The 21,204-nt window shown below is 45.2% G+C and overlaps 5 protein-coding genes across 6 annotated transcripts; 3 read left to right on the top strand and 2 right to left on the bottom strand.

The window, feature by feature from the left end:
- Window positions 1–797: 797 nt before the first annotated feature.
- Window positions 798–3,854, top strand: LOC144203683 (PRELI domain containing protein 3B-like). Its single transcript, XM_077727247.1, has 6 exons — window positions 798–971; window positions 1,640–1,808; window positions 2,180–2,269; window positions 2,460–2,530; window positions 2,612–2,714; window positions 2,872–3,854. The coding sequence occupies exons 1-6, from the start codon at window positions 940–942 to the stop codon at window positions 2,989–2,991; spliced, it is 585 nt and encodes a 194-aa protein (XP_077583373.1). The 5' UTR covers window positions 798–939; the 3' UTR covers window positions 2,992–3,854.
- Window positions 3,855–4,949: 1,095 nt separating this feature from the next.
- Window positions 4,950–7,639, top strand: glyctk (glycerate kinase). Its single transcript, XM_077726105.1, has 5 exons — window positions 4,950–5,007; window positions 5,242–5,594; window positions 5,755–5,906; window positions 5,973–6,148; window positions 6,537–7,639. Exons 2-5 carry the CDS (start codon window positions 5,248–5,250, stop codon window positions 7,398–7,400), a joined length of 1,539 nt encoding a protein of 512 aa, XP_077582231.1. The 5' UTR covers window positions 4,950–5,007; window positions 5,242–5,247; the 3' UTR covers window positions 7,401–7,639.
- Window positions 7,570–8,482, bottom strand: tcta (T cell leukemia translocation altered). The gene is made up of 3 exons (XM_077726107.1): window positions 8,109–8,482; window positions 7,981–8,032; window positions 7,570–7,904 (listed from the first exon to the last, which is right to left on the bottom strand). The coding sequence occupies exons 1-3, from the start codon at window positions 8,320–8,322 to the stop codon at window positions 7,862–7,864; spliced, it is 309 nt and encodes a 102-aa protein (XP_077582233.1). The 5' UTR covers window positions 8,323–8,482; the 3' UTR covers window positions 7,570–7,861.
- Window positions 8,483–8,635: 153 nt separating this feature from the next.
- Window positions 8,636–13,894, top strand: mon1bb (MON1 secretory trafficking family member Bb). Its single transcript, XM_077726109.1, has 7 exons — window positions 8,636–8,801; window positions 9,534–9,628; window positions 9,753–9,929; window positions 10,356–10,712; window positions 10,882–11,674; window positions 11,943–12,090; window positions 12,435–13,894. The coding sequence occupies exons 2-7, from the start codon at window positions 9,550–9,552 to the stop codon at window positions 12,660–12,662; spliced, it is 1,782 nt and encodes a 593-aa protein (XP_077582235.1). The 5' UTR covers window positions 8,636–8,801; window positions 9,534–9,549; the 3' UTR covers window positions 12,663–13,894.
- Window positions 13,895–13,936: 42 nt separating this feature from the next.
- On the bottom strand, window positions 13,937–21,171 carry brpf3a (bromodomain and PHD finger containing, 3a). 2 transcript variants are annotated; one of them, XM_077726102.1, is made up of 13 exons: window positions 20,834–21,171; window positions 18,198–19,704; window positions 17,973–18,129; window positions 17,689–17,820; window positions 17,495–17,623; window positions 17,105–17,417; window positions 16,746–17,030; window positions 16,139–16,654; window positions 16,017–16,077; window positions 15,851–15,936; window positions 15,525–15,622; window positions 15,297–15,451; window positions 13,937–15,195 (listed from the first exon to the last, which is right to left on the bottom strand). In XM_077726102.1, the coding sequence occupies exons 2-13, from the start codon at window positions 19,682–19,684 to the stop codon at window positions 15,009–15,011; spliced, it is 3,606 nt and encodes a 1,201-aa protein (XP_077582228.1). In that variant the 5' UTR covers window positions 19,685–19,704; window positions 20,834–21,171; the 3' UTR covers window positions 13,937–15,008. The 2 variants fall into 2 exon arrangements, with proteins under 2 accessions (XP_077582228.1, XP_077582229.1); XM_077726103.1 differs by lacking the exon at window positions 20,834–21,171 and adding an exon at window positions 20,495–20,807.
- Between the last annotated feature and the right edge of the window lie 33 nt (window positions 21,172–21,204).

Below are 21,204 nucleotides of genomic sequence, written 5' to 3' on the forward strand. Positions count from 1 at the left end.
CACATGTATTTTGTTGTGTCTGTGTGTGTGCATGTTTTAAATTGGCTAACATATGTTCATTCATATGTACTCTATCAAATAAATCAAGCCTAAACTAAAATAATGAATGCTGTCATTATTTTTCAAAAAAATAATGCATTACTCTAAAAGATCAGCTCAGAAGAAAGGGGGAATAAAAACAATTACTCAGAAAGATAAGAATTCTACAGGACATAGAAGGGCAAGCAAGGACAATGGCAAACTCCATCGAAATCATTGAGTCTTTGTTAAAAGTGAATATGTGTGAACATGTAGCAACAAATATAAAGAGTACTTGGAAAAGCTGTTTCTAGGATGAAAAAAATATTTTTGGGGGTTATTATCAAGACTAGTTTAGGAAGTTTTGAAACTCATAAATTAAAAAAAAACACAGTTGTTCTGAGAATAAGCATAAAACTATGAGAATTAAGTAACATTGATGGTTGTAATGTTCAATTGGTGGCTGGAATAAAAACAAAGTAATGCTATAAAACATTTAACATTCATGGTACGTAATGAGAAAAGGCCGTCATATTGGAGATACAGTTAAAATTGCCTTACATTAAATAGGGAAAATATTACATTCCAATAAAAATCTTAATGTTACAAAATAAAGTCATGGTGTTATAAAATAAATTGCATTGTAGTATATGTTTTTAAAAAAAGCTCTTGTTATGTCACTCCAGTTATGACTGACAGCAGGCTGGTCATGCGGGTTGCATGCTGCTGAAAACCGGAAATACGCCACACCACAATCACGTGACAGCTCCATGAAGGGCAATGAGAACCAGGAAGGGAAGGGGGAGGGTCTTACGGTTGTCTTGACTTCAACCCGGCATCCCGCACACGTCGACCGGCTTCAGTTTGACGGATCAACCCGGCGAATTCTCTCCCACCTATCCAACCAGAAATCGCAACACGATGAAGATTTGGACATCTGAACATATATTCAAGTAAGTCTCAAATGATTGTTTTCACTGGTTTATTGTCTAATCTGCGTTATACTTTGTCTCGAATAGCGAACGGCTTACACAATTCACAAAAAGCAACATCCGGGTATTTGATGAGGCGCTCCAATAGACTCTTTGCTAGATAGCTAGCATGCTAGCTACATATTTGTTTGTCATTATATCGGCTTTCACGGTCAGTCTTGAGAAATGTACGTCTAAAACGTGTCTGGGAATGACCTAGACCTATTGTAAAGGCGCATGTAGATGTACTCGGTCATGTTCTTATTGCATAAGCGAGCCGTGCCGGCGCGTAACCTTTCACCTACTTTTCCCTTTCTCCGGCTATCTGACGTAATTGGTCAAATGCGTCGCCATGGAAACGAGACACTGACCTTAATATAACTTGCATGTGTAGCTGGAAGAACGCATTGTTTTGTTTTAAGGAGGACCAGACAGTGACATTTTGTGCCACTGTAATACGACCTTCAAATATTCCTTACAGATTTTTTTCCTTAATTGTGTCCTTATCATATTCATATTTTATCTTGTGCGTGTTGAAATTCTAAAGTATGTAGATTTTTAATGTAAATATAACAAACCACAGTAAATAAGATGAACCATTCATGGTAAAACTTGAGAATGAGCTTGGGTGTTTATTTTTCCTCCAACAGTCATCCATGGGAAACGGTGACCAAGGCTGCCATGCAAAAGTACCCCAACCCAATGAATCCTAGCGTGTTCGGAGTTGACGTTTTGGACCGGACAGTTGACAAGCAAGGGCGCCTTCACAGCAAAAGACTTCTCAGCACTGAGTGGGGTTTACCTTCCATTGTCAAGTCTGTGAGTACATCCATCAATTATTGCGTCTTCACTACCTCGCGCAAAATATATCAGGGTAAAAGAGTTAGAACGACTCTATGACTGGAGTGTAGTAGTTGTGAAAGTAGAATGTAATAGTTGTGAGTGCCAATTCTGTCATGGCGGCATGTGATGTAACTTTCCGAATTAAACTGAGCGCTCACGAGAACTCTAAATTCCTTCTGGCTCGTGTTCTATCTGGCAGTTCTCGTGACCTTTTTCCAAGGACTACAATCCAGAATGTTCCAATGAACTGGAAATATGTGTTCCCTTAGCATGACTCCACATGCTCAGGGCACCAATCTTTATGAGGTGTTCAATTGTTTTGATTTTATTGTCACATTTGTCCTCAGATCATTGGTAACACGCGGACGTGTACGTACATTCAGGAGCATTCGGTTGTGGATCCGCAACAGAAAAGTCTTGAACTTCAGTCGACCAATGTGAGTACTTCAACGTTATTCAAACATTAAGAATGATCTTTTTTTCAAAATCGTTATGCAAATTTGTTATAGATTGTATAATAATGACCTTTGGTGGAATGAACACCTGCCTGTTGTGCAATGGATTGTACTTCCACGTTACACTTGGAATACCTGTTTGACGACATTGACCTTTTCTCTCTCCATGTAGATTACGTGTACCAACCTGGTGTCTGTGGATGAAAAGTTAACATATAAACCTCACCCCGATGATTCTAAAAAGTAAGTTTGTCGAGGAAAACCCAACCAGCCAGTGTACAAGACTGAATATTAATGGGGTGTGTTTTTCATATACCCTCATAGAACAATCCTGACGCAAGAAGCTATCATCTCGGTTAAAGGTGTAAGTTTGAGCAGTTACCTGGAGGGCCTCCTCGCAAGCTCCATCTCAGTCAATGCAGGAAAGGTGAGGGCGCAACTACAATACACACTGGACTAGTTAGCACTCAGCTTCAGGCCATGTAAACACTCAGTTTGCCACAAAAAGAAATAACAATCATAATCTTTTTTTTTCTAGTTGACTTTATCTTATTTTCCATTTTTTTTTCTATCCTTCCGTCCAGGGCCGCGAAGCTCTGGAGTGGGTGATCCGGCGGCTCAACACTGAAATCGAGGAACTAGCGGCGACAGCACGTGGAACGATACGCACCCCCATGGCCGCTGCTACCGTCAGTGACAAATGACTTCCAACTTCAATTATTATAGCAAAGCGTCCCTCACTCCTGCAATACTTTAACAGTCTGTGTACAAAAAAATGGACTTGTAACAGGCTGTGGTAAAGTCTCAGGGGCTTGAAGTGAGCACTCAGGGAATTGTGGACATTGTTGGGGTAGCGTGCCAAAAGCTCTTAGACTGGATTTATTCTGCATTGTCCAGTTATAAAGTTAAAAAAAAAAGATTTTGGCATTTGTTTTGAAGCGGGTGCTTCAACCTGCAGTGTAAAAAAAAAAGAAGCCTGGAGCAACTCGGCCAACAATAATGTTGCCAGTTGTGTCATAGAAAAACAAGAAATGCATTTCCACAAGGTTATAAAAGCATTCATTCAAGGAAACGGTTCAGTAAATGAAGCGGTTTCATAAATGGCACAGATTTTATTATTTTTCTTCCCGTGTGTAGATACCACAACACTTCTGACCTCATTGATAATGTTCTGTACTGGTAGATGAGCATGTAAATTATTAGGTGTTATTTAATAGTCATGTATTTAAGTTGGACGAAGGGATCAAGTTGGAGTAAGTGTGTTTTGATGAAGTCAATCATGGATGATTCCATGTTGAAGAAGGCTGTCATCATTCTCTCAACCAAGGCACTGCACATTCAGGCGCTGATGGACATGAACACTCACAAAGGTTTCCATCCTGTGACAAATGAACTTTGTGGACATTTTCTTTAAAATTTGAATGTATAACATATACTTAGAAAGAGAAAGATGACGTTTAAAAGCTGTGAGTTGGAAATTGTAACTTGTGCCTCTGTAAAATGCCAATGTTCATGCCAACTTAGACACTGTGTTCATATAATAAAAGCATTTTGATGACTTTGTAAATGTGACTGTAAATTTGACCTGAAAATATTTGAGCAATTATAAATACAAAGTAAATCCACTGTTATAAGAGCTTTAAAACTCCACATTGCAATCACCATTCCTTAGGGACAAATGAAAAAAAACACTCCTAAATTACCTTTAACTTTCATTTAAAATGACTACTGAAGTTTTCTGATTTTGGTTCAATTACTATACAAAGCTAAGCTCGGTCTCTAACATATATTTTATTCCTCCTAGCAATGGTTTAAAAAAAATTACCAATAGACAAATTACTTTAGCCTTGTTGATCGTAAGTTCCATTCAACGCCCGCAGGCGGCGATAACGCACCTCTATGCTGTATTTTCAACCACGAAATTTAAGAGGTAAATGGCTTGTTTTGGTTTGGCACCCAGTGCCAGCTGAGGTTTTGACGTTTTATTGTTAACTCTGTATTCTACTCAACGTTCACCCCCCACTTACTGATCAAAATAACCTCAGAGTTTGATTTTAAAAGACTTGGAGGTAGGGAGCAATAACGAGGCGACCAAAATGCAAGAATTTATCGTATAAACGCGTACATGATGGAAATAGCAGGCTGAATAATTGACCGGAATTATATATTTTTTAGCCCTTATACTTGATAGAATTTTCTCTTGGCCACGTCTATACACAGACAGTGGCAGATTTAAGAAATGTATAGTATCTCTGAGGCAAATACTCTACTCAAATATAGACATGATTTATGTTGTTAAATCAATATATCAAGTCATTCCTGCGTAATAAACACCAAAATTATCTCCCAGATGATGATTTAATTCTTACATTTATAGCGTGTTCCTTTGCGCTTAGCAAATATTTTAAAAATTAAATTCTAATATATCATGTAAATCTGCCACTGTATAGTGAAGCTGTCAATGATTGTTACCAGGTATGTTTACATGGTAGATGTCTATTTGAACTGGCAATTTTGAGTAAAGTTACAAATAAAACACTCATCACTGGCTGAACTATTAAAACTTAAATCAAAAAATAAATGTGTTACTGTTTATAGTCCTGGTCTATCAGAAAGTGTGCAAAAAATGATATAGATGTCTATTTTTTGTATTTGTGTTTGCAGTGGGGGGAAACGAAGAAATGTGTCCAAGCACAGGGGCGACGCTATCGGGTCATGCGGTGAGTCCACGTCAATGATTACACAAATGATACGCTTGAGTTTTTGTAGTCTCCAAGCTGACTTTTGAAACATTGGCTAATCTGCAACACACCGATACAGCTTGTGCTTGAACATTTTACCAGGTGAGTCCCAGCAGATTGAATGAGTTGTTGTTATTGTTTTTTTTAACTCTTTCTTTGTTATCAGGTCAATGTGTTGTTTTGTTTTTGTGTGTCTTTTGAAAAATCTTCAAGGCATAGATGGCCCGATTTCTCTCCCTGATCCGACCTCAAGCGTTCTCGCCTGTCTTTGGAAGGAGGAAAATGTCCCTCGACTTGGGGGCGCGCCAGGTGTTTGCAGCGGCGGTGGAAGCCGTGCAGCCCGACGTCGTCGTCCGGGAGAGTTTGTCGCGACAGGGTGACAGCGTGGAGGTCGTCGGCGCCGGTCGCACGTTCCGGATGGAAAACAACGTGCACGTGGTCGGCTTCGGGAAGGCGGTGCTGGGCATGGCTGCGGAGGCGGAGAGGATTCTGGGAGAACACCTGGTTCGAGGAGTTGTCAGTGTGCCGCGTGGCCTTCAGCAGGCGTTGCAGGAGCATGGGAAACAGTAAGGAAAAAACACACACAAAAAATGCAATATTATGACTGATAAAGTCATACATTTTTTGGTTTTTATTATAACATTTAATCATAAAATAATGGGCTAATCGCTACAAAAAAATGGTAAGATTCTGGGAAAATTGCCATTCCAATATTTTTCACTGCAGCCACCTGCTGGTGAAAGAAAACAGCCGAATCCGGGTCATGGAGGGCGCAAAACACAACCTGCCGGATCCCGACTCGCAGAAGGCGGCGGAAAGCATCGCTGGGCTAGCAAGCGCCTTAACAGAGAAAGACCTGCTTTTTGTGCTGATTTCAGGTACACTTGAACTCATACGCTACCATTGACGGGGCTACACGTCTGATTGCATTTTGTTGCATCTAGGTGGCGGCTCTGCGTTACTACCTGCCCCCATCCCGCCCATAAGCCTGCAAGAGAAGTTGGACGTCACCCGCAAACTGGCAGCCGCTGGGGCCACAATTCAGGAGTTGAACACGGTTCGACGGGCCTTCTCGCTCTTAAAGGGAGGAGGACTTGCTAGGTGTGCGCATCCTGCACAGGTAACTTTCATGTTGGAAACATTTTTTTTTATATATATTTTTTAATTTTATGCATTGCAAAGCGGAAAACATAAAAAAATACCCAGTGGAGTAATTTGGTTTCATATATATTCAAAGTATTATCTACTGAAAATCATCTTTATATAGTAGGCCATTGGTAAGACCATTCTATTTTGCAGATTGATGCTTTAAATGACTTTAAAAAAAAAAAAAAACTATTGATATTTTTGATGGATGGGGGAAAACACTAATAAATAGGTTTATAGTTAGTGATTATTTTCTTCACCTTTTTAAAAGAAAAACAGAAGGCCCCATTTTTTCAAAAAGCAAAAACCATGAAAATTGTTGCTCCTTTTTCACCTTGGTGTGCTTGTGACTGTTTTTGCAGGTCGTGGCACTGATACTATCTGACGTGATTGGCGATCCACTGGACCTGATAGCGAGCGGGCCCACGGTGGCGACTAAGGTGGAGGGTCCAGCGTGTCGCCAACAAGTCCAGGCTGTTCTCCAACACTACGGTTTGCTGGACTCGGCGCCCGCCTCTGTGAAGGATGTGCTCGAGAGACTCGCCCCACCTCAAGGAGTCCAAACGGAGGAGGTGTGTCGCATTCTCAACGCCGTCATTGGCTCCAATGGCGTCGCCCTCCGCAACGCCAGCCAGCGCGCCCTGGAGCTGAGTTTCCACCCTGTGGTGCTCTCCCCGGGGGTGTGCGGTGACGTGAGGTTGGTGTCGCGCCTCTACGCCCGCCTGGCTCGCTTCGGCCAGGGGGCTTCACCCGAGCTCGCCGCCGAGATGCTGGAGCTCGGGCCGCAAGTGGGCGTGGAGAGCGGGGACCTGCTTCGCGTGATGCAGACTTTGGAGGAGGGACGGGGTGTCGCTTGCGTTCTGGCTGGTGGCGAGCCCACAGTTGAACTGACAGGTAAAGGCCGCGGTGGCCGCAACCAAGAGCTGGCTATGAGAGTAGGACTGGAGCTGAGGGATTCGCGGCCCCCGCCGGACGGTCCCGTCTTCCTGAGTGGGGGAACCGACGGCCAGGACGGGCCCACCGAGGCGGCGGGGGCCGTCGCGGACGCGAGCTTGCACGAAGATGCCCAAAAACAAAAGCTGGACCCCCTCGGCTACCTGAATGACAATGATTCCTTTACTTTTTTTCAACGTCTGTCCGGTGGACGGAACTTACTCATACCGGGCCTCACGTGCACCAATGTCATGGATGTGCACGTTCTTCTTATTCCACAAAGCTCAAAATGAGACTGATACGCAACTTCATGAATCCACTGCAATGTGTTACTAGTTCTATTTGTGAGGGTCTCATTTTATAAACAAATGATCCACTAGTGACTTTGCAAATTAAGTAAATCTTTTTAACAATAATCCAACAATAATAAAACTAATAATGATCTGATAACTACAAAAGTCGTTTAAAGTACATATATGAAACATTTATTGAGAGTTCTGTATTTTTTTTACACAATATACTTTTACATTTGCTACAGCAGAATCCTTTTCTGGAAAGAATGAAAGTGAGTCTAAGCACTTAATTTTAAATAATCACAGACACTATATTTAAAATAAATTGTATATTTACACAATAACGTTATCCAGTCAACTGTACAGCCTATAGAATTGATGATAAATTCATATTCATATTGCAAGGTGCATTCGCAGTCCCTGGGACTTTCTAGAACTCCAGAAATCACCGAGCATTCCAACTAATCCCTGTGAGATTTGAATGGCTCCCCTGCTGAGCTCCCCCTGTGATAATGAAACAATGACATTACTCGACAACTCAAAAACAACAACAGTCGCGAAATAGTCAGCGGATACCCACCATCTGCCCAGGCCAGGCGGAGCGTCGGGCGTCCCGCCGTTCTGGCCGCTACCTGAACGCAACAACAAGTCAACTAAACATCATTGTGAATACATCGACAATAAAATGTGTATAAGGGGAAAACTCACCTTGTCGATAATACATATCGTTCACGGTATTCCCGTAGACTTTCCAGGCGAAATGGATAGCCAGAAGACTGAAAACTAACCAGCTGAGAAGGATCTTGAATATGGAGACCCTCATGTCGTTGGCGAGCCAGTCCTCCACGAATTCAGACAGAAACGACAAGCAGCCGTCGGCCATACGGGAGAGAATCTCGAAATCCCACGGTTCTTCCATCATGCCCGTTTATTTTCCAGACTCTGTTAAAAAAACTGGTGAAATCTTTTCGCAATACATCGCTCACTCGCAGTAACAAACAACCACCTCGCAGTAGCGCCGCTCACTGCGGAAGTGGCGTAACTAGCGCGCACCTCCCATCATGCACTTGACATGTTAATTGACAGACGCAAAAATAATCATGGCCTTTTATTATTCAAAAATTGTCAATTAGTTTCCAAGAATGAATTATTAATAATATTATCAGTAATAATAATTAGCCCTCTTGCTGCCATTTTAAGTACTTCGGGGCGGTGCCGCCTGGAAACAACGACTCTCCCAATTGGCTAAGGGACGTATAGAGTCAGTAAACCCGGATGTATCTCCTGCGGTAAGCGATGCATTTGTTTTCCTATCACTAACGGCGCCGATGTAAGCAAGAAGATCATCGCGAGGCTCCATGTAGCACTTTGGGATTCCGGCCTTCCCCTGTACACCAACTTGTAAGTTTTGCCATCAGTTTTAGTTCTAATTCCGTCTGATTTGTTGGAACCAAGAAGGATCTCGGGGCATAAAATTAACTGCATGTGTGCGTGTGTACCTTACTAGCAGATTTGGCTATGGACTGTCTTCAATATGAAATGATTCCAATATGTCGCACTAATTAAAGTCAAAGCCGTCACCTTGAATTGCAAGCCATAGTTACGCACAGGTACTGCTGAGAGCTCATTATTAACGGAACTCAAGCCTTATGGTGACCTCTAAGTCACAGTAAATACTCGGCTTTCCATGTAGTATCTTTGTGTATGGGGGATTGTGTAGACTGTAATAGCGAATTCCACAGTGTACGTTTCTTGCAGAGGCTTTTCTCTGTTGTCATGTGACCACACGCTTGTATAATTGCTGCCTTTCTTCCATGTTGCTGTCTAAATCTTGGGATCTAACTATTAAGGGGACAGGCAACATTTGATTTAAAAAAAAAAACGTCATTTGAAAGACAGTTCAAAATATTTAAATAGGCAAATCGTGAGTTTTAACAGCCACCAAAAATGACCGTTTTGTGATGTTGATTATACCCACACATATACACAGATCGACTTAACCACAATAATATGTGCAAACAGGTAAAGGTGTCACAGACTAAACAGGTTCTTCCCTATTAAGAAGTAACATTCAAGATAGATTTGTTTCCCTTTTTATAATTTGATTTCCCCTCCCAATCCACAAATCTCCAGTGAATGGGATGGTATCATGGACATGGACAATCATCAAGAAGGAGAGACGCAGGGAGTCAAGATTTGTGATCCATCCATAAAAGTCAACACAGCAGGTACAACTATTTTGCCGGCAAATTTGGTCTTCTTGAGACATTTGCCATTAGCCGTGTTCAGGCTTCCCTGCATCATAAGCTATTTGTACATAAACTGTATGTCATTGTGTTGTCTTTTCAACAGCGGACACCTTGGCAACCTCCCTTTCGCTTTTGGGGAAGCACATGTTCCCGGATCTGGTGGCCGAAAAGGCTGTGCAAGAAGAAGAGCAGCCACAAGATGTAGCAGAAGACCCTCCTCAGGACATTAGAAACGGACTCCTTTCTTCATCAACGGAGCCAGAAATGGAGGAGCTTCAAGACAGGGACGACGTCACAGAGGACACTACCAATGAGGCTACGGACGAGGCTACCATCCGGGCTATGGACGAGGCTACCCTTGGGGATACCATTGGGGCTACCGACGAGGCTACCGACGAGGCTACCGACGAGGCTACCGACGAGGCTACCGACGAGGCTACCGACGAGGCTACCGACGAGGCTACCGACGAGGCTACCGACGAGGCCACCATCCGGGGACCAGACGAGGCTACCGACGAGGCTACTATCGGGGCTACCGACGAGGCTACCATCGGGGCTAGCATTGGGTCTACCAACGGGGCTACCGACGAGGCTACCGACGAGGCTACTGACAAGGCGACCATCGGGGCTACTGATGAGGCTATCAACGAGGCTGCCATTGGGGCTACCGACGAGGCTACCAACGACGGCACCAACCCCACTACGAACGATGCCACGGATATCACACAAAGCGACTCGGAAGATTTTGTGGTCTCGGTGCTGGCCCAGGCCAAGCTGGAGGAGGAGCAAGGCCTCAGCTCGGAGGGTCGCTCATCGCCGCCGCTGGAGGCAAGTGTCCAGGAATCAACCCCCGCCGCGCACGGCGCAAGCCACCACGACGAGGACGTGATGGCAGAAAGCTGGCGGCGGCACAGGAAGCATGTTTTTGTGCTGAGCGAAGCCGGAAAGCCCATCTATTCGCGCTACGGCAGCGAAGAAGCACTGTCGTCCACGATGGGCGTGATGATGGCGCTGGTGTCCTTTGTGCAAAGTGGAGATAACATCATCCGCTCCGTCTACTCAGGTTTGGGAATAGATTGTCTTGCCTTTATCTTTGAACCAATAGCCTTGCTACGCTAACGCATGCTTACAAAGCTATTATGAGAAAAAGGTCAAAAAATAGCGAGTAGTAGTTGCAGTGAAATAAATGTGTAAAGAGTTTTTCTTTTTTCTACCATTCATCTCTTTGCCAGAGGAACACACGGTGGTCTTCCTCCAAAAGGGGCCCCTGGTGCTAGTGTGCGTGTCCAGCAGCCGGCAGTCAGAGCAGCAGCTGCGCGCCGAGCTCCTTTACGTCTACCACCAGATCGTCAGCATGCTGACGCAGGCCAGCATCTCCCGCATCTTCGAGCACAAGAAAAACTACGACCTGCGTCGTCTCCTGGCCGGCTCCGAGAAGATCCTGGACGGCCTCCTGGACCTGGTGGACTGGGACCCCAGCTTCCTGCTGTCGGCCGTGCACTGCCTGCCGCTGGCCGCCTCCCTCAGGGACTCGCTGGGCCAGATCTTGCAGAAGGCCATCACGCCCAACTTGGTTTTCTCCATTCTGGTGGCCAAGAAGCAACTGGTGACTGTGGTCCAGGAGCGGGCGGTCATCGACGACGCCCGGCTGGAGCCGGCCGACGTCCACCTGCTGCTCAACCTGGTGGGCGCCTCGTCCGCCTTTCGGGCCGGCGAGATCTGGACTCCCATCTGCTTGCCGCTCTTCAACCCCGACTGTTACTTCTATGCGTACATTTCGTACCTGGACCCGCCCGAGTGTACGGTGTGCCTGCTGCTGCTCTCCACCGACAAGGAGGCTTTCTACGCCGTGGCCGACTGCAAGCGTCGCATCGAGGAGGCCATGACGGCGCAGGGCTCGTTGGCGCTCATCGCCAAGGCACGGCCCTATGCCGTGAGTCAGGTGGGCGTGGCCGACCTCAGGCACTTCATGTACAAGCCCTTCGACGTTCCCGACAACCATCGCCAGCTTACACAGTTCACCAGGTTTGTTTGCCGTGTTTGGGGTAAATCATAAACACTGTTTATTTATTAATTTGATCATTATATGTACTGCCTATCCTCGCCGGGTTTGCAAGGGGTGCTGGAGTTTTCCCAGCCAACAATCGCTCATAGCTAGGGGCAATTTAGAGCGTTCAACCGGCCCACCATTCATGTTTTTGGCTTGGTAGTACCTGGGGGGGGATTATGCTAACTTGTTTTAGCTGAATTCTTGTGTGTCCTCTCCAAACCATGACTTTGTGGACCCTGGCAGCCCCGAAATGGAAGCCCCTTACCACACAGAGGAGGAGAAAATGAGACTTTTGGACCTTTACCGGTTCATGCACAGTCGCATCCACAGCAGCTCTCGACCCCTCAAGCTCATCTACCACGTGGCCCAGAGGGAAACTTTGCTTGCGTGGGTAAGTGCACTTTACAGTCTTCCCTCCATTATCGGGAAATTCACTTTGCAATTTTTTTCCTGCTATTAATTATTAATTTAAAAAAGGTCATAAAAATGCCATTCTTGCTACTAGGACTACTGTCTTAATTTTTTTCAACCCAATCTGTGGCTTGGAGCTATGGCATTGTGACTGCTCACATGGTTTCTGAATGGAGGGATTTTTTTCCCCTGTGTGAATAACATTTACTGACCACAGTAATGTTTTTTTAAATTAATTTCTTGTAGTGTGGTGCTGAATGCAACAGAGTTGCAATTTTTTTTAAAAGTCATTATTGTTGGACTAAATGGCTGCTTTTTGCACAGGTGACAAGTAAATTTGAGCTGTACACGTGCTTCAGTCCGCTGGTGACCAAGGCGTGCGCCATCACGGTCATCACCAAGCTCCTCCGCTGGATCAAGAAGGAGGAGGACCGCCTCTTTATCAGGTATCCGCCCAAGTACTCGACCACACCCAACCCCGCCAAAAGCTCGCGGGGGGCCAAGGCGGAGGCCCCGGACTCGGCCGACAACAGCTTGCTCTCTCTGCTATGAGTCGGACCCCGTTTGGAAAGTGGCCAAAACGGAGGTAGGAACATTTTTTAAATTCTTGACGGGGCTCAGAGCGGTTTTACTTTATTTTATAAAACGATGAATGTATGGCACGCACGAAAGACTTCTTCAACAGCATAATGCAAAAAGGAAATGGACAAAAGAGAAACACCTTGCAATAAAATCTCCAATCCCCAATTGCTCATAAGAGACTATAATATCAATATGATATTGTTGTTTGTCTTATCAAATGAAAATAGGGGCTCAGAAGGTTATGAGAATTAGGATCACATAGAAAATTATATGACGAGAATGAAAAGTTGAAGTAGTTGCCTGATAGTATAGTTGCTCAAATTATAATTGAGTTTTAAGAGAAAAAACACAAGATTTATGTCTATGTATTCCAAATGGATTGATATTTTTGTTGTTTTTGTGACAGTCAGTTCAAAATGACTTAGTAAGCGGGCTAACAATGTTATTTAGATAAAAATATATTTTTGCAAAAGCAAAGTTGTTCTTTATGGGGGAAAGTATATAGATATATATTTTTTTCTTGTATATAAAAAGGTGGGTTACTTTGGCAAGTCTTCCCAGAAAACCTAATTTCTTCTGGGAAGAAAAAGTTGTAATTTTATGAGAATGATTATATATGTTTTGTATATTTGGCAAGGGGAAAAATGTAAAAAAAAAAAAAAAAGAAGTTTTTGCCATATACACCCAAAAAAAAGAATGAAAACATTTATATTTTGGTAATATGACTACTTGAAACAAATATTGCCTTCTTAAAAAATTACAACTTCTCTTTCTAAAATAAAAAGAATAATTTGACCTTGCCTCAAAACAATTTTGGCAGATTCTCGTGATATAATTATTTTAGTGTATCCTTAATGCTCCTTATTGGTTAAAAAAATATATATATGTATACATACAGGAAAAATTTGTCCGTTACAATTCATCGTATTTAAGTGTTTTCATCAACAGGATTTCAACTATCTGTTATAATTGTGCTTGTTTGGGTTGAGGATTTTGTTTCGACAACATCCTCACCGATCATGTTGTCATTTCAAATAGTCTTAAAAGTCTCGGACTATCAATTCTTGTAGTATTGAGAAGTAAATCCCCAGATCAGGTCGCACAAGTATTACATTAAGTGTTAAATGCCTACAGTGTGTTTGTTCTAACTAAATGCAGTTATGCAAGCACACTAATAAAAACAATGTTAAATTAATACTAAACTTGTGCACATTTTTTTGGGGGTATAAAAAATACACTTGTTTAGTTGATTCAATAGCTTTTATTGGTGTGTGTGGGAGAAAATTCCCAAAAGAGAAAGGTTGAAATTCAAGAAGGCTTTTTTTTCAAGAATTTTTTTTGACATATGAATTGTCACCGTTACAAAGATCTACAAAGCGTCATACACACTAAGTCTTTTCACATATTTGAAACTCTTTGCTTTAAAATAACACTCTCGGTTTTCTTCTTTTTTTTAAAAATTATTATTATTTTGTATAAATTAAACTTCTAAAATTGCAGTCATTTTAAATTACTTCCTGTTAGCAAGTATAAACAAACATTTACATATGTACAAAACTATACACTTGACTTGAATAATCATACTATATGTGCCACACACTTTCACACACACACACACACACACACACACACACAAAGGGGAGCCAGTTTGTGCTATTCAAGTCGATTTAAAATGTCGCTCGACCGCAGTAGTCTTGGTTTGCGCTTAGCAAGTACTCCACAAACACTTTCACAATATGGAAAAACTTAAGTACACATTACAAGTCCCATGTACTTGATATCGCAACATGGCTGAACTGTACAGCAGAACCTCAAAAAATGTATTTCAGAGTGTGACTTTAATTAAAATGAATTCATTTTTTGGTAAGTCATTCAAATGTTTGAAATAATACAAAATTTTAAAACTGCAAAGAGAAGCTTGGAATAATAAATATCATTATAAATAAAATAGATTAGAAACTTTCAAAATAAATTAAGAGCAGATGTGACAAATTAAAAAAAAATATTGCAGACGTAACTTTAAAGTCTGTCTTTTTTTAAATTAATTTTATTCGGCTAATTGACAATAGACGTCCAATCTATTTTTACCTAGGGAGGGCCTTAAAAACTATTGTTTAGAACTTCCAGGTCCAGCCATGGTGCGAATGTCAAGTGAGACTTTGACAAAATACAATCTAAATAATGTATGTTTCCCTTTTCAATGTTCACTATTTACAAGCTCTGAATAGTCAAAATAAGAATGATTTAGGAACACGTTCGTCTTCCACTACAAACAAGTAAGAGCACCCGGAAAAGTTCTTGATTTAAAAAAAAAAGTCATAAAAAGTTGGAGCTGGGTGTAAAATTGAGGTTGTCTCGAATGCGATTCAAGTGCATCATGGCTCGGTCATACGCCGTGTGAACCGACTTACGAACGCTTGGCTTCTTGCCTTCCATCAGGCGTAGTTTGTCCACCGTGTCGTCCATTCCCATAGGCAGCAGTTTATCCTGAGGGAGCCACTGCCTAAAACAAAAATAATAATAATAATCATTAAAAAAGGGAAAACTGGGAAACTTTTAAACATGGCTGCTTCACGATCCGTCCTTGTCGTTTCCGGATCTTACCAAGTCCTTTTAGTGTCGAAGAAAAGCACCAGGAAGAGCTTTTGTCCCACCTCCGCTCGCCTCCACTCGCCCAGCTTGAGCACCTCCACGGGAGGCACCGGGATGGGGATGCCGTTGTGGAGGAGTCCTTCCTGGGGCATGTCCGGGTCAACGATCTGCCACAGTGAGGGCGAAGAGGGGGGATTGATTGGTCAACAATGGCTCTTTCAGTGGCCGGTTCTTTCTCACCATGGCCGGGTAAGATGGGTAGCCTCTGCATTTGGCCCACACCAGATCGAGAGGGGCCAACTCCGTCGGACTGTCCGGACAAAGAAGTGTAGGTTTGCCTGTGGGTGACATGTGGTGGAAAATGTTTGCATGGGAAATCAAGATGAGGTTCATTTTAGTTATTTAAAAAAAATGATTACCCAGAGACAAAACTATAACTGTATTAAAAGCATTTCTTTGGCAAATGTTCTCTTTAAATGTATTTTTTTATAATTCTGGGGAAACTAACTTCTATGTCATTTTTTTAGATTAAAAATGTGTAAAATAGAGAGTAAATAATTTTAAACCTGATTCTAAGATGTCTCCATTGTTGCTGATGGGATCCTTGGTCAGAGCGGGTTTCCCTCGGCTGCGTTTGGGAGGAGACGCCGTGCTGCCCGACGCCAAAGGAGAGAGGCAAAGCGTCAGTTCCATGCAGATTCCACAAGCAGAAGGTAAGCACTCGCCACTCACTTGACTTTTTGGTCGTTGTCGGCATCGTGTTCCAACGAGGCGTCATTTCCGTTCGTTAGGTCTAAACATAAGAACGAGTTTGGCCAATTTTCAAAATTTGAACCTAGGCCACGCCTTCTTACCTCCATCTCCAAGATGTTTTTCCACCTCGGCGTCGGAGCTTTGTCGCAAGCGGTGTGATGGGGGCGAGGGAGGTCCGGTCGTTAAAGTGGTAACGTCAACGTGAGGTGAATACGGGCTGGCGGGCGCTCGGACCAATCCGCCGCCCGGCTCCTCCGCCGCTTTCCCATTGTGCTGCGACGGCGACCTCTTCTTGCCCGCCCTGGCGCCATTTTTGGCCTTCTTGAACAGCACAGACGTACGCCTGCCTACACCCACCACGGGTAAAGATGGCGGCGTTCCCAACGGCGTGGCCTCATGCACAACTTCTGGCCGTGAAGACGGCGTCTCTGCCACCTCGGCCTCGTCCTCGTCGTGGTTTTTGGCGACGGCCCGCGATGATCTCTGCCGCTTGTAGGAGCGGCCGGGCGACCGTCGGCCTCCCGTTATGATGCCCAAGATGGGTGGTTCTAGCGGGGCGTCGCCCGGTAGCGGAGAAGACGCCGGGCATGTGAGTTCTAACACGGGAGGGCAGTCGTCTGTGGGATGGAAAATGGAATCAACGGCTAGAAATGGACATTTCTGGCAATATAGTAGGCTTGTGTGTAAAATCAAGTTTTTGTAAGTTACCTCCATGATCCACAATCTTCTTTTTAGTCTTCTTTGTGGGCTTCATCTTCTCTTCTACGTGGTCTTCCTCCTCATTCTTGGCATTAAGCATCGTTACACTTTGCTGCTGCTGATGGTTCACCTTCTGCCGAAGACTGTTGATTTCCCGTCGCAGTAGCCGAATGCGTTTGGTCCGTCCGCCGCTTGTCCTCATGGACGTCACCACGTCCAGTTTGTCCAGCAAAGCCTTCAGCTGCTCGTCTGTGCTCAGGTGAAGCCTGTTGTCGGGGTTCAAGAGGGAGTCGACTGGTCGAGAGGGGAAACAGAACAAATGTGAGTTGGGGCTCAGAAGGGAGGGACCCTGACAAATGTCGCCTCACCGTCGTCCCAGGTGCACTGCTGGAAGCCATGCCGGTTGGGTGACTCGGGCAGGTGCATGCCCGTGCTCGGGTCCAGGCCGATGCTCTGTGACTGCCGGTGGGCGTGGCGCAAGACTGCCCCGCCCACCTCGCGTAGCTGCAAGGCGGTTTTGTGGAACATGGTGTCCTTGGAGTTGTACTTGAGGCAGTTGGAGATCATGAGCTCAAAGTCCTCCTCCAGTTCAGCGACAGAGCAGTAGGCGTGTCCCTCTAGCTTGGCCCTCATGGTGGACAGATCCATGGGTCGGGATACGAACTCTAGGTAGTCTGGGACCTCGTGAAAAATTCATTTGAATGACAATGTGAAGCCACCTTTTAAAATCAGACCCCCACCTTCCCACGTCTTCTAACCTCTGCTAGATTGACGGGCTGGGAGAAGATTTTGGACGTGTCCTTCTCCTGCAGTTGTTCCAAGGTGGTCCTCAGGAGCACCAGCGCCGGCGTCAACCTTAGCTCTGTGGCAGCCTGCTGAATTTTCACCTGAAAAGTACATTTGAGGATTTTTATCTGGCCACCTCCCAGCAGAATCCCAAATCGTGACCAACCTGTTCCCTCTTTAGCCGTTCTCTCTTGCGAATAAGTTCTACCAGAAGTCTGGCTCGTTCCAGATCTTGCCGCAACTTTTGCCAGTAGCGAAGCTCCTCTCGAGCGGCGCACAGCTTTTCATCTGGCTCCTTCTGAACACAGCCAAAGACACACACTTTCACAATTTGCCAGTGGATGTAACTCTTTGGGACTCATTCGTTTCCATAGGCGGTGTGTGTGTGTGTGTGTGTGTGTGTGTGTGTGTGGGGGGGGGGGGGGATTAGGGTGTGCTTTCTCCGCTTACCTGTTCAGAAGTCCGGTGGGCCTGCATGTGGGAGTGAAGTCGACGTATTAAAGGCATTCCGTTCCGAGACTGTCGCTTTAGTAGCCAGTAATTGTGAAGCCGCTGCATGAACTGGTTCTTCCGCTGTACTTCAACTCCTGTGCAGATCTTGTTCAGCCTGTAGAGAAGTGAAGTCAAAGTGTAGTCAAAGTGAACTCAAAAGGCTCTACAGCCTTCTGTTCTCACCTGTGAGAAGGAATTTGAGGCACAAGCAGTACAGGCACATTTGAACGGCGCGTAGACCCCCCGACCCCTTTGCCCTTCTTTTTGGCTCCCTTGGACGCCCTCTTGGCCGGCGGCGTCGGCGAACTCTGAGTGTAGGACCTCTGTCCCCTGTTTCCCCTACCCCCTACCAGTCTACCTTCCACCGACTCGTCCCCGGATCCATCTTGCCCTCTGGATCCCACCGGGGAATGGTGCTCGCAGAAGGCCGTCTTTTTCACGGAGAAGGTGGTCCCATTGACCCCCGTTTCCCGGACGGGGTCTATCTTCATGTAGAGTCCGGCTTTCTGGGCGCAGGTGACGTGAAAGGCTCGGTAGCAATTGGCTTTGTGGCACTGGATGGACGCCCCCCGGCCCTTCTGCTTGCACAGGTAGCAAGTGAGCTTCCAGCGGGCGGGGGGGATATTCTTCACCCCCTCCACGGGCTCCAGGAAGACGGTGTTGGCAAAGCATACCTCCGGGATCCAAATGGCGCACACCACGTGGGCCCAGCGCCCGTCACAGGTCTGCTTGAAGGCACCTCCTCGGTTGGGGCACAGCACGCAATCCACGGGGCGGGAGGGCGATTGCAGGCAGCAGCGACACAACCACTGGCCCTCGGGCACGTACGGCACCCCGTAGCATTCCTGGTGCACCGCCAGGTTGCAGATGTCGCAAAAGAGGATGACGTTGCTATTCAGACACTCGTCGTCCAGGCACACGCAGCAGAAGGCGTCCTCGTCCACCGCGCACTGAGACAGCGCCTGGTTGCGGGACTCCAAGATGGATTCCCTCTCCAGGCGGTCTATCAGCAGCTCGAAGGTGTCAGCGGACACGGACGCGTGACCGTCCGAGACCCTCTTGTGGTTTACCATCTCCAGCCAGGCCAGATCTTCCTCGTCCATGTCGTACTCGGCCACCCTGTCCAGCTCGTCGTTCGACTTCTCCACAAAGCGGTAATAGGCAGATGGCAGGGGGGCGGCGTCCGGAGGGCGGACGGATCCCAGCGTGCGGAAGGTGGGCTCCGGTAGCGGGCTCTGGGGCTGGGGGGAATTGGAAGATGCCGTTTGCTGCTGGGACCGGTGCCGTTTGTTGTGCTGCCAATCGTTTTTGCAATTCCTTCTCCCTTTGCTGTTGGGGTTGGCCTTTTTCTTTTGGGTCTGCAAACTGTTCTCCTTGTTGCTGTTACACTCGGCGATATCCTGAGCCATCATTTCGTCCTCGGTGATCACCGGCAGGGGGTCTGTAATGTTGATTCGATGCAGCCTGCCGTCCAGGTCCACCTCCACGATCTTCTGCGCCTGGGCGTATGTCAGCGTCTCCCTAGAAGGAGAGAGCTGCAGTCTGTAGGGTGAGGGTGAGCGCAAGTGGCCCGCCGAGCCCCTGCCCCTGCCTCGCCCTCTGCCTCGGCCGCGACCCATCTTGTGTCCTCTTACAGCTGTCTTACATTCCAGCCTTCTTGCCTTCTGCATGGGGGGCTTACAGCAGCTTCCTAAAACACACACACAGAGGAAGATAAATGAATACTATTACTAATAATTGTGAGGAGAGAAATACAACTTGATCATGTGCATTACAGCAGTAAAATACTTGGTAAATAATATGAAAGTCATTTTTTGTGTGAAGAAAAGCCAATGTCAGCAATGCCCACTCGTATTTAGGTCTATGAGTGTATTGCATGGACTGACATTATAGTTGTCACAGGAATGATTGTACATACTAGTGTAATTTTTGTGTATTTAAACATTTTTTCCATTAACACTAGTATGAAATTCACAGATTGCATACTGTCTTCCACTTATAATATGTGTGGTTTTTCCTTTTAATAATTACTTTATAATGTATAATTCTTTATTATTAATATTATTAATTATTTGCAGGCTAAATGTACAGCACACACATGTAGATACATGGTTCTGGTCAAAGTTAATACTGGTGTATCACTGGAGGATCTGTTTAACAACACAGTTGTTATATTAGTTTTTTGAAGCATAAATAACTTAATACATTTGACATTCGTTGAGTTCAGACGTTATAGTCTTCACGAAGGAAGAAGTGTTGCTTTAACTTGAATGTGGCCCTCGACCCCCTACACAGGTGTATGCAATGTTTTGGCAAATATAAGTTTCCTGTAAAGACACGCCCCCTCTCTCTTCCTAATGGTCCAATTGCGAGCCAGTCCCTCTGTCAAGTTTCTCTTCCTCCAATGAAATCACCGTAAAGTGTTTTTTCCCACTCCCTGATGCTGTGTATAGTTCGGTTGAGCTGCACTAAATACCAACCCGAGAAGCTCGTCGTCCGTCAGCCATTTTGAGCCCTCAACAGCACAGGGAAGCGACACTATAACATTATGCCAACAGCAGTAAAAAACAACCACCGAACATTACGCACTGTGGTTATATGCGATATTTAAATGAATGTACACGTTAAACCACCCGACATGACAATATGCGCAGTTTAAGTCGTCCGCCCGTTGCGTTTATACATGGTAAATTAAAACAAACGAATATCAACGGTAGTGCTTCTGTCAGACAGGGCACTAAACATACACGCGACTCGTACATGAAAATGGTAATTTCTCAGACGATAACCCGAACGTCGAACATGTCTGCTTTACTTACCGTAGAAAGTGGTCCTCAGTGGTGCGAGTGACAAACAGAAGGGAGGGTGGGGAAGGGGAAAAAAAGCACCTCGCTAAATGTCAGCTCAGGCTTCAACCACCGCGCCGGACATGCTAGTGGTTAGCCTAGGAAGCTAGCCGGTCATCGATAGCGACGCGGCGTCATCCTCAATTCAGTCAGTCCTTACGACTCATTACTTAATACGGGCTGTTCACATGGCTGTGATTTAAACTTTCCTCTGGGTGCCCGTCTACAGTCGCACAATCGCGTAAAAGCAAAGATATTAAATTAATGTCCCTTGGATATGGCTAAATATTCGGTCAAAATGGCTCGACAAATACGCCCCCTTTTGCAGGAAAAAAATGCTGTCA

This window comes from Stigmatopora nigra, chromosome 10, assembly GCF_051989575.1.
Source record: "Stigmatopora nigra isolate UIUO_SnigA chromosome 10, RoL_Snig_1.1, whole genome shotgun sequence".
NCBI lineage: Eukaryota > Metazoa > Chordata > Actinopteri > Syngnathiformes > Syngnathidae > Stigmatopora > Stigmatopora nigra.